The sequence below is a fragment of the Carcharhinus amblyrhynchos genome, chromosome 20, assembly GCF_965287045.1.
Source record: "Carcharhinus amblyrhynchos chromosome 20, sCarAmb.v2.hapA, whole genome shotgun sequence".
Classification (NCBI taxonomy): Eukaryota; Metazoa; Chordata; class Chondrichthyes; order Carcharhiniformes; family Carcharhinidae; genus Carcharhinus; species Carcharhinus amblyrhynchos.
The window spans coordinates 17,366,788-17,379,465 of NC_137343.1; the positions used below are offsets into that span (position 1 = coordinate 17,366,788).

At 38.3% G+C, this 12,678-nt stretch overlaps 1 protein-coding gene across 1 annotated transcript in view; it reads right to left on the minus strand.

Moving 5' to 3' along the window:
• Window positions 1-12,678, minus strand: part of pole (polymerase (DNA directed), epsilon) — a 116,637-nt gene that overhangs the window by 3,087 nt on the left and 100,872 nt on the right. Inside the window, exons 43-48 of the mRNA XM_080208184.1 lie at window positions 11,300-11,483; window positions 7,922-8,053; window positions 5,927-6,120; window positions 3,591-3,794; window positions 993-1,118; window positions 14-103 (exon numbers count right to left, since the gene is read on the minus strand). Of these exons, the coding sequence (XP_080064310.1) occupies window positions 14-103; window positions 993-1,118; window positions 3,591-3,794; window positions 5,927-6,120; window positions 7,922-8,053; window positions 11,300-11,483 (930 nt within the window). The remainder of the gene's footprint in view (window positions 1-13; window positions 104-992; window positions 1,119-3,590; window positions 3,795-5,926; window positions 6,121-7,921; window positions 8,054-11,299; window positions 11,484-12,678) is intronic.

Here is a 12,678-nt window from a genome sequence, read left to right on the forward strand (position 1 = left end):
GAATGATGCATACCTTAATGGAAATGGTCAAATCGAAGTCCCGGGCACAGCTACAATAAATAGGCATGTTGGCTTCTTTAATGCCTTTACATTTTGAACAAACCTAGAAGGAAAACAAACAGGAAATTAAATTTTTGTTTTTAAAACAAATTTAGTACATTAATTGGAAGATATGGTAATTTTGATTTTGGTTTACATTTAGTTTCCACAGATCAACAACTGCATTCAAATAACAAAGGGATTCAATGCCAAAGTGTAAAGCAGTGCAATCAATCAAAATTAAAATGCAAGGTTTGAGTGTAGCCCAGAATAAACACATCTTTCTCCTGTGCCACCACCACTAACAAACCACATCAACTAAATCTAGAAGAGACAGTCTGGCTCAAATTCAGTGATACGTATTCAAGTGGATTAGGTAAAGAGACAAGAGTCGGAATAACAGACTGGGTTGGGATAATACAGAGCAGATCACCTGTAAGATTTGTAATGGGCCCACGACCGTTGCATCTCCATGACCTGGACTCAGAAACCCAGGTGAGGAAGGAGGAGCAGTCAAATCAGCTCCAAAATTACAGAATTTGTTGGCAAAATAGGAATATGGGCAAATAAACAGATGCAAGTTAATTCTGATAAACATACTGAACATAGGGTTTATACTTGGCTCTCCTGGATGTTGAATTGCTAAAAAATATTAAAGCTATAGCCCTGCAAACTAAACAGGTTATTTGGTGTTATCACCATTGAATTATCACCAGGTTTCTGGCATTGGGTTTCCATTCAGATTTCCAGCCATGTATAATTCAGGATTATTTTGCATGGTCAAAGTGAAAAATATAATTTACAATATGTTAGTTGACATCTATTCAGAAATCAGCAAGATTGCACCAACCCTTTAACCAGCGGGTGTGGATTCCATTATGTGATGCAAGTAGAATTAAAACAAAGGTGACTCAGCCATGGGCTACGTCAGAAATGGACATGCATTAACGTACCAAATCCTGAAGGGTATAAGCCATCATTTTCTTCTTCAGTGCTTCTACTAATTCCATTTCTATGGAATCTGAGTCATATTCAGTCTGGCAATTAGAGCAGCACCACTTTGGTAATATAGTGCCATCCTGCCAAAAGTAACAAGAGTTAGAATCATGGTCTGCTAAATTGAAGCTCAAGCCAAGGAACAAGAGCTAAAGCATTTAAGGACAAAGCAGATAATCATAATTCAAAAACAATTTCCAAAAGAAAACTTAAATGTTAATCTTGAACAGAAACACAAGAGTTAGAATCTTTAAAGCATTTAAAATTAGAAACTATATCTTCAGTTACTTTTATATATTAAAATGGAAAAAAGAAAACACGCCTAAATGATAGCATAGTGGGTCTGTACATAAATAAACCAAACAAAATCATTAAAATTTTTACACCTGAGTCTTACCATATTTTGTACGATTTAGAAATAAACTGTACTATCCATGGTCAGCAACTATCATTGTTGCTGCATCACAGAACCAATTTTAATGTGGAAAAAAGAATTGGGTTACGATGCCACCAGCAATTGCTAGCATTTATTGCTTATTCCTAGATTCGCTTGGGAAGGTGGTAATGAGCCATTTTCTTGAACTGCTGAAATCCGTGTTTGGAAGATACTTCCACTGCTATTAGGGAGTGTCAGGATTCTGACCCAGTGAGGATGAAGGAAAGGCCAAAATCGGTGTGGTATTAGACTTGTAGAGGGGAACTTGGAAATGATGGTTTTCTCATGCAACTTCGGTTTGTTATTTTAGGTGATGGGGTTATGGATTTGCTGTTGATGAAACCTTGCAGTGCATATTTAGATAATACATACGGATGTGCCATGCTGTGCCGCAGTGAGGGATGTTTAAGGCTATGTTTGGGCTGCCAATCAAGTGAACTGCTTTGCCCTGGATGATCAAGCTTCATCAGCAGCCCCCCCCCCCCCCCCAGGGGAATATACCTGATCATATTCCTGATTTGTGTCTTATGGAGAAGCTTTGGCAAATCAGGTGGTGAGCCATTTGCTGCAGAATTCACAGCCTTCAGCTTTTTCAGATAGCCATGGTATTTTTGTGGTTGGTCCAACTGAGTTTCTGTTCAATGGTCTGGGCTTTAGCAATGGTAATGCCACTTAATGTGAAGGGAGGGTGGTTAAACTTCTGTTAGCGATGGTCATTACTTAGCATTTGTGTGACATAAATGTTACTTGCCAGTCCAAGCACGAATGTTGTCCATGTTTTGTTGTATGCAAAGGAATTGCAAATGAAGTTGAATGATGAGCAATAATCAGTGAACAAATCCACCTCTGATCTTATAATATGTGGGCTGGGGGGCAGGGGTGGTGGCGGAATCCACTGATGAAGCAGATTGTAGGGACTCCTGCAGCAATGTCTTGGGGCTGAGGTGATCAACCACAATCATCCACTCCTGCTAGTGGAGTGTTTCCTTCCTGATTTCCTTTTACTTCTGTTTTTTACTAGAATTCTTTGTCTCATATTCTGTCCAAGGCCACCTTGATATTATAAAGTGCTGTCACTTTCACCTCTGGAATTTAGCTCTCATAACTGGACTGATGCTGTAATGAGATCTAGAGCTAAGTGGTCTTAAAACCCAACTGAGCATCAGGGAGCAGATTATTGCTGAGTAAATTCCACATGCTACACCTGTAGTTGACCATTTCATTTTTCTGCAATGATTCAGAATAGCCAGGTAGGGATGGCTGCATTAAAAACACCTTTAGTTTGCAGGTAGAAGTTGACAAAGTTGTTAAAAAAAACACAAGATCCTTTGCTTTTTCAGCATAAGCAAAAGCAAGGAAGTTATGTAAAAACATTGACAAGTCATTGGCTAGGCCTCTGCTAGGGATTTTTAGAAAGAATATCAAGATTTTGGAGAGAATGCTGAGGAAATTTACCAGACTTACACCAGGGATTAGACACTTAAGTTATATGGCAAGACAAAACAATTGAGACTATTCTCTTTGGAGCAAATTATGAAGGATTTCAATAGAGTAAATAAGGATAAACTGTTTCTACAGATAGGAAACCAAATTATTCAAAGGAACCAGAGACATTAGAATATGTTTAGATCTCAACAAATTAGGATCGAATTAAACTGCTTAAAAAACTTGGAAACATATTCAATAGTAACTTTCAAACAAGAACTGGATATACAAATAGAAAATAAGAAAATGGAAGAGCCTCTGGAAAGAGCAGTGGATTGACACGAATTGGATAGATCCCTCAGTGTGCAAATGCCCATTGAGCTGGACAATTTTTAAAAAAAATTTCATCAACATTGGATAATTTTTCCATATCACCTTTTCAAAGTTTGATTTTTTAAAATGCAATAAGCACATTTTACTAAAAAAGCTTTTTAAACAAAATATGGCTTAATAAGTGTGACCCTTTACTTCTGAAAATACGACACTCTTACATTATATTGCACACAATAGTTCAGATATTGATGAAAAAATCAATTCCCTCCATTGTTCATAACTGGGTTACGTCAAGATCAGACTCTCAGTTGCCTGCTTGCTGTAATAACAATGCAAGAAATGCTGAATCCCTCCTCCTTACCTCCTGCAAGATGGAAGGGTCTTTACAAAGGTCCAGGTCATGGCAAAAGTTGCAATTCTTGCAGATAATCTCAGGTAGTATGTAGGACTGGCAGGGGTCCTTAAACTGAGCTTCTTCAGAGAATTCCCCTACATCAATTAGGCGTAGAAGATCCCGTTTTAACTTGTTAACCTGGTTAGTTATGTTTGAATCCAGAGACAGTATCTATTTGAAAACAAGAGTACATTGCAATAGTGGTGTTTGCATCATGTACATATAGTAAAGAGCAATGCCATTTACTGTCATTTAAATACAAGATCACTGATACTTAGGCAAACATGGTGCTATAACTTAAAAGACTGGGAATGAAATATTTTCAATTTCATCTTCCGACAATCTAATTCACGGTTCATGTAAATATTTTAGAGGTAATGTTTACTTCTGGGAAACTGACAGAAGATTTGGGTTTTAGAGATTTTGAGAACATCTCGAAGAAAATGGCATTTCAGAAGGTTACCTATGTTTGTTTATTAGAATCAGAATAGAAGAGACAGAACTCTAAAACAGTAGGTGGCTTTACTTAGTTGGAAAACTGGAGATGACGTCTCCACTTCTTGCTTGAAAAGGAACGCAGTACAGAGAGATATTGTTTTGGGAATTAGAACGCAACAGTTTAAAAGCATTCAGTGAATCTTGAAAAGTTACCTCCTCATGCAAATGGGTGGAACTTAAGAAGGTTCTCTGGTTTCAATTGATGTGTTGTTTGTTGGGAGAGGGGGTTGGTTGCATAATGGACTGAGTGTTGTTTGCATTTTACATAGAAGCTCCAGACAGTTGGGGCCCAGAGCTGTTCTGGGGAACGGAGGTACTGGAAGGTCACGGATTCTGTGCTAGAAAGTTAGGGCTCAGAGAAGCCCTGGGTGCAGCCAGGAGATGGATGTATGGAGAAACCCAGGAGCAATGCTAGCTTAGTAAGCTGGTGGGGCACAAGAGTTGGAAATAAGCCGTTACCTGGGACTGAGGATTGCAGCTTTGTGAATTCCATGGAACACAGTCTCAGGAGGAGAAGTGAGCATTCATTGAAGCAGTCTAAGTCAGAGCGGCTTTTGAGGGAATTCAGAGGCTACATCTTTGAAGGTAAACAACTCAAATCCCTTCCAAGGAATACAGAGTGAAGAGATATTATGACTCCCAGTCAAGAATAGCAGAGTTAGATTCAAGTTCCCCTACAAAGATTTGAGCACATAATTGAGGCCGACATCTCAGTGCAGTATTGAGAACCATAAAAGTTGCTGTCTTTCAGACAAGGTATTAAACAGAGGCCCATCCACCCAAGTGTGGCCTATTGAAGTTTTCCATGGCTACGGCCAAAGATTATTCCTCAACCAACATCACTAAAAGTAGACTACTTGGTCATTTATCATTTTACTAATTGTGGGATATTGCTGCGTACAGACTTTCCCTTGCATTCCAATAGCTTACTATATTTTGAACGTACTTTACAATATATTACAATTTTCAGCAGTTAACAAACTTGTGAGTTCCAAAAGATATACACTTCTCAAAAAGGACAATAAGCAGTTTTGTATAATTCCTAAAATCCAAATGAAGGCAGTTCTAGTAAAAACATAAGTGTTTCGTCAAATTTTGTTCTGTGGCATCAGAAACTGATTTTGAGCAGATCTATTACCCATTGGGATGTAAATCCAGGGAATTTTCACAGTAAGTTCACTGCAGTTTTAATGTAAGACTACTTGTAACACTAATAAATAAATTTTATTGGTGTTTTAAAAAAAGAGGTGAATTTATTGATGCATGCAAGATCCTGAGGGGGCTCAATGCTGAAAGGACATCTCCCCTTACAGGGTAGGCTAGAACTTGAAGGCAGTTTAAACATTAGAGATTTCCCATTAAAGACTAAAAGAATATTTTTTTTCTCTCAAAGGGTCATTAAGACTCTTCCCTAGAGAGCAGTGGAGACTAGGTCATTGAACATATTCAAGGCAGAGTTAGATTCAAGGAAGTCAAGTATTACGAAGGGCAGACAGGAAAGTAGAAATGAATCACCCACTCCTGCTCTTAATCTCACTAAACCCAGGAAAGAAATTATCTTTCTTTAAGTTGATGATACACCTGAAAAGACTTGCAACATTATAAGAGACATCTGCCCTCTCTGACTATAGGTTAAATACTCTTCTTCCTTTGCTGTTGATTGAATTTGAACCTGGATCTCTAAAGTGAAAAAGAAAATGTTTTGAACATTATACTTACCTGTCCCACCCCTCCCCATTTCAAAACAGTAAATCCTAAACACTTTTATACTGTTCTTGGTACATTTGCAGCTCTATTTGCCTTACCTTACAGACTGATTTGATGAATTCTAGTGCTGGATTATTGAATGGAAGATAGGACCCTGGCAGAACTGGGAACATCTCAGAGGGTTCAGTAGAGTGCCTATTGCTGCTTACTTTCTTCTGAATCTTCTGAGTGATAGTGAAAAAGTTTTGTGTGAGCTCATTAGATACATACTCCTGAGAGAAGGTGATCATTCCTGCAGAACAAAATAAAACCGTAATGTGAAATCAACAACACTAAAATAAATAGATCACGTGGTCCAACTGATCAATGCTGCTATTAATGGTGCATAAGATCATAAGACATAGGAGCAGAATTAGGCCACTCGATCCATCTGCTCTGCCATTCAATCATGGCTGATATTTTTCTCATTGCCATAACCCCTGGTCCTCTTATTAATCAAGAACCTATCTTTCTCTGTCTTAAAGCCACTCAATGACCTGGCCTCCAGCCTTCTGCGGGAATGAATTCCACAGATTCACCACTCTCTGGCTGAAGAAATTCCTCCTCATCTCTGTTTTCAAGGATTGTCCCTTTAGTCTGAGATTGTCCCCTCTGGATCTAGTTTTTCCTACTAGTGGAAACATCTTCTACACGTCCACTCAATCCAGGCCTCTCAGTATCTTGTGAGTTTCAATAAGATCCCCCCTCTTCCTTCTAAACTCAACGAGTGCAGACCCAGAGTTCTCAGCCATTCCTCTTACAACAAGTTCTTCATTGCAGGGATTACTCTTGTGAACCTCCTCTGGACCCTTTCCAAGGCCAGTACATCAATCCTTAGATACGGGGCCCAAAACTGCTCACAATACTACATGAACCTTTGCTTCCCACGAATGTTCATTTCACCCGATTAACATATCTTCCTGTTCATTTCTTGCCCATGCATGGATTTCGCTATCCCCTATGCAATTAACCTCAATTACTTCTCATGGCGGGAAATTCAACATTCTCACCCCTCAGAGAAAGATCTTTACCCTGCAAAATTCTTATTGGATTTACTGGTGACCATCTTATATGGACAATCAATTTAGTCTATTTGAATTATATTGTGGCTGATCTACACCTCATTCCATTTTTTCTGCTTTGTAAAACATCAAAATCCCATGACTTCCCAAGTGCTTTACAGCCACTATTACAGAAAATATAGTCACTGTTGTGAGGTTGGAAATGTGGCAACCAAATTGTGCAGAGCAAGGGCCCACCATAAGGAATGTAACAATAACCAGATAATGTTTTTGTTAATAATGTTGACTGAGGGATAAATGTTGGACAGGATATCATGGAGAATTCCTTGTTCTTCTTTGAAATAATGCCACAAGATTGTTTTATGTCCAGCTGAGTGGGCAGATGGGACCTCAGTTTAATTTCTCTTTTCGAAAGATCACAGTTCTGCCAATACAATATTCTCTCAGTACTGCACTGGACTGAAGGCTGGAATGGAAATTGAACCGACCAAGTCCTTGACTCAGAATCAAGTGTGCCATCATTCAGTTATATCTAGCACCAATAATTGAGGGTGGGTGAGGTGGAACCCACAATAATACTGAAACCACTAAAGCTACTGAATGAAAAATGTTTATCTGCATAGAAATTTTAACCAAAAATAGGATATTCTTGCAATTAATATCATTTATAGATAATTTCTTTTTGCAAGTTACATGATCCATTATTTTTCATACAATTTAAATATTCATGCTAAGGCATGTAGACATATAGAAAAAAAATTCACCTTAAGGTTATTCTAGCTTAAAACATATATCTATTGATTAAATTGCAGTTTGTTTAATTTACATTCCTCACATCTAAGATAAAGGTTTTTTTTCATTTTCCATAGGTCAAATCATTAGTTATTTTAAAAACCAAATACATTTAACAAATGTTACTGAAAACCAGTGGTCGCTCTGAACACTACTTTCTGCACTTTTAGATTCTCTGGCCATTTGTGCCCAGCTACCTGCTGCAGGTGAGATCTGAGAATCTGGCTTCTAGTTTCTCACCTGCTGAAGCACCAGTTTCTCCTGCTGGTTCTTGAGAGATCTGGCTGGCTCCTCTTCGCTTTATAGGGGTACATCCTGGAACATTGCGTCTCAATTCCTCTTTCATGCTGTGGTATACAGCTACAATATAAGCTGAAAGAGTTTGATATGATGAGTGCGTACAACAGCAGAAAGAAACTTTGTAACAATAGTTGGCTTCCAGCATTACTTTCAGATTTTTATTTAGTGAATGAGGACAGGGAATAAGTCAGTTTCCACAATGGAGAGGGAAAAACCATAAGGTGGGGCAGGGCCATGAAGGACTCAGAACTTAAACACAGGGATGAGAAGTACCAGCCTTAAAAAGGAATGGATAGTTATCAGCTGAACTTCACAACTGTACTCCAGACTACAGGTTGTCCATAAACACATTATAGAGGATCAGGTAACATTTACTATAATTGTTGCCTAGCTGTTGGTCAGGGGACTGCACTAAAAAAAACCTCCCAAAATTATTAATAATCGTAACGGCACAATACACTAAATGAAGGTTTGTCCTTCTAAACTACATTCTATCCTTTGTCCCTTTACTAATAGTTAGCTTTGAACACATTACCATTTGAAAAAGGGTGATGCTACATTTGGAAGCAAGTTTAAAGTCTATAATTAGTTAACTTCACTTGCGTCTTTGATAACTGAAGCTAATGAAATTATTGAACATCGGGAAGAAAGCTGGTGGAAAAACAGAAAAATAATCCTAAAATGTCAGAAATGCAACTTGAGAATGAACATCTGATCAACATGTTTAACAAATGAAAAAAAATTCCATTTTTGGATTTTCAAATTATCTAGAACTTAAATGAAAAATCCTGCCAATTTTGTACATTAAATACATGATTCAATCCATACAATATAAACTTAAGTTTAGCTTAAATTTGCTTTAGAATTAAAAGTGTACAGGAAAAGTTGTGCTCAAATATCTATTGGCTACGTTTATCAAGTAATGAGCCAAAAAGATCAGGTGCAAAGAGAAATTTTGGATGACTGAGAAGGCAAGTTTGGGCTGAAATAGTCAGTCTACTGATAATGTCTTACAGCAGCCCAGACAAAGATAAGCCATTTCGGTGAGGCAAGAGAGAATTACTGATTCCACAAAACTCTACCCAACCTTCAGGAAGGAGGGATGACCAATTTAAATAATTCCCACTTAGCACTGGGTAGGTTCAGAGCATGCATGAGCAAAGTTTGCAAGGAGGCATGGTTTTTCAGGTTCCGGGTGCTCCAAACAATATACTGCAGACACAAATAGAAAATGCTGGAGAAACTCAGTAGATCCGACAGTGTCTGTGGAGAGAGAGAATAGAGACAATGTTTTGAGGATAACTCTTGGTCCCAACTCAATGTTGGCTCTACTCTCTCTCCACAAATGCTGTCAGACCTGTAGAGTTTCTCTAGTATTTTCTGTTTTTGTTTCCAAGTCCAGCAACCACAGTATTTTGTCTTTTAACATACTGCAGAAGATTGTTTGATGGGAGCTGTAACTCCCACAATGCAGGATGCTCCCATACTAACAGTGACAACAGTGTGAATGAAACATGAAAGGGTGCCAGCAGCTGCTAATAATCTTGCACAGGCTTGCCTTTAAGTTTCTTGTTCTGCTGTCAATATTGAATTCAGACTGAGTTTATGCTCAATAAGGAACCAGCATGGAATAGAGATTACTGTAAGTCAGGATGAGACAACTGATAAATTACTTTTTCGCCAATGTACTTAAATGACATTTTAAAGTTAATTTTGCATGATGTCTAAGCTCAGAATTTAGGGGCCACTTTATTTGCAAAGGGAATTGGATTAAAATACATTATAAGTCAATATACTGAATGATTATGCTGTTTGGGGTCTGGGTTTTATAAAAATTCGCACCTTCAATGCTTCATCTGCTGTTCCTGTGATTGTGCCCATCAACAACAGGGCTTGCCTGAATCTGCGAGGTTCATTAACTTATCAATTGAACAACCTATCTGGATGCTGTTGCGAGCAAAAAACTAATCACATCCCAGTTCATGTCGTTACAAACTCCAAATAAAACAGAATTCTTGCCAATCAGATTTTTGGCAGGTGGAATCTACCGCATTCTGGAGCCAGATGATGACAAACTGATATGAAAGAACTCAAACTTTTTTGTTTAGAAAGTGCATGCATGTACTTGTCAGAATTAATTAGCTGCATTATAATCATGAAAATAATTGGCAACAACATTCTTCAACAGCAAACAAGTTATTCGTTCAGTGCTTGTGGGTGTGATGTAGATCAGTAGTCAATGAATCAGAGAAATAAACCCACAAATTTAGAAGGCCAGATGCCCAGCTTTGGACCAGACAGTCCAGATGGCTTCACGGCCAGCACCTTGATCCTTTGTCCACTTACCGCAGTACAGATCTTAACAAAGCCTGTTAATTTCTCAGTTTGCAGCAGCCTCATTGTGATGGGGATGGAAAAGCCAGGTTTGTTTTAATATAAGGGTGTTCGGTTTTGATGGCCTCCAGCGCTGGCCACCCGATGTATCAAAAACAGAAAATGCTGGAAAATCTCAGTAAGTCTGACAGCATCTGTGGAAAGAGAAAAGAGCCAGGGTTTTGAGTCAGGATCATCCTTCATCAGAACTCTATTCTCTCACCACAGTTGCTGTCAGACCTGCTGAGATTTTCCAGCATTTTCTGTTTTTGTTTCAGATTTCAGTATCCACAGTATTTTGCTTTTATCTACATAAAGTTGTGTTGGGTTCATAACTAATACATAAATTATCTTGTTTCAACAAAGATTTGGCAATTTTTAGGCCATGTTGCAAATTTTGAATGATTATAACAGCTTAAAACAGATCTTGAGGAAATATCCATATTAAATATGCAATTAAAGCCAAAATGACCACATGTTTTAAATCACAAAATTAATCATCATTTTAAAAATCGTGACTTTCTAAAGAAATTGCTTACATAAAAATAAAGCACCTTGGGCAACACGATGGCACAATGATTAGCACTGCTGCCTCACAGCGCCAGGGACCCGGGTTCAATTCCTGGCTTGGATTACTGTCTGTGTGGAGTTTGCACATTCTCCCCGTGTCTGCATGGGTTTCCTCCGGGTGCTCCAGTTTCCTCCCACTGTCCAAAGATGTGTGAGTTAGGTTGATTGGCCATAATAAATTGACCCTTGTGTCAGGTTATTAGCAGGGTAAATATGTGACATCGTGGGGATGGGACCTGGGTGGGATTGTGGTTGTTGCAGACTCAATGGGCCAGATGGCTTCCTTCTGCACTGCCGGGATTCTATGATTCCAAAAATGTGTTCATAAATACACATACATACATAGCTGGCCTATAGATCTGGAATTTGCCGTACCTGAGACAATCATGAGGAAGTAGCTCTGACAAGAGGCTGCTTGTGGCAGGTAATGCATGATATTCCAGTTATTGTCCAAAAGGTCTTCAACATTACTGCCACCTTCCTCATCTTCAGAATGAATCTCTTCATCATCATCGCTGCCGTCTTCACCACGTTCCTTTGTTTCTTTCTCATTCCCCACCTTGACATACACATTATTACATATTGCCCATTTTTATAGTGACAATGAGATTTAAAGCAAAGCATTTATTATTCTAACATATAATTTTGTCATAATTTAGCCATTTTCTTTACAGCTTAATTGCTGATTATTTCTTGCAACACAGGATTACCATGTACATATTTTTAAAAACAGTTGCCTGGGTTCGTTCTCTCTTCTGTAAGGAAGCATTTGTTCTCTAAATTTTACCTACCCATAGAAGTTTAGCAATTTCCTTTAATACCTCATAAGTATGGACGAGGACGACCATTTTCCTCTTACAACTGCTCTTATTGAAACCAATACACCGCTCAAAGCATTCAACTTCCTCTTGAATTATTCCAGATTTTTGCCCACTATAACTATACCTAGAGCCATTTAGGTATCAATCACTGACAGCAGAGAAACATGCCAAGACCAATCTTGAATTTGATTTCTCGAGCTTCTAGTTACATCTGCTTGCCTTGCAGTCATTTCACTAGAAATCATTCTCTAAATTTGCCTTTTCTATTTCACTAAATATCTTACATACCTTTATAAAGGATCTCTTTCATTCATCTTTAATGTTGATAAGTCAGAACTTATTCCCCCATTGGCCAAGTGCCTCTTTTCTACACTGTTTTCAGAGCTTGGGTATTTCTTTGGTGTTTTAGTGACTGTAAGCAATGTGGGAGCACTGCACAGCTCTAGCGTGGCAACCTCATTTATAATCCTCTGGATAGGTAATATAGCTCAGCATTCTGCTTGTTTTTTTGCTTGAGACAAGGCACAGCCAGTGTTGAGCCCATCAAACATCTTTCAATTATTTCTTTGGTTTTGTTCTGATGTTGAACAACTTGCATATCTCAGTCCTAAATGACATTTGGCACAGTTGTTTCAACTTACAAAATTTGTTTTTGCTGCTTCATCAGATTTGATTGCTGTTTTCTCCTAATTTATAATTTCTCAATGCAAGTTTATGAATTCAGGTCACTTATGCAAATAAGAAACAGTGGACTAATAGCACTGATCCCTGGTATACTTCACTCTGTATCTTAGCATTCAAAATCACATCCCTCATTGTTATTACTTCCACTCTTGCAACCAATTCTTCCCTCACTTCCCTTAACAAGCCTATCCAATGCTGTACATTTCTGTAGCAACCGTTAATGCAAAACTTTCATCAAAGACTATTGCA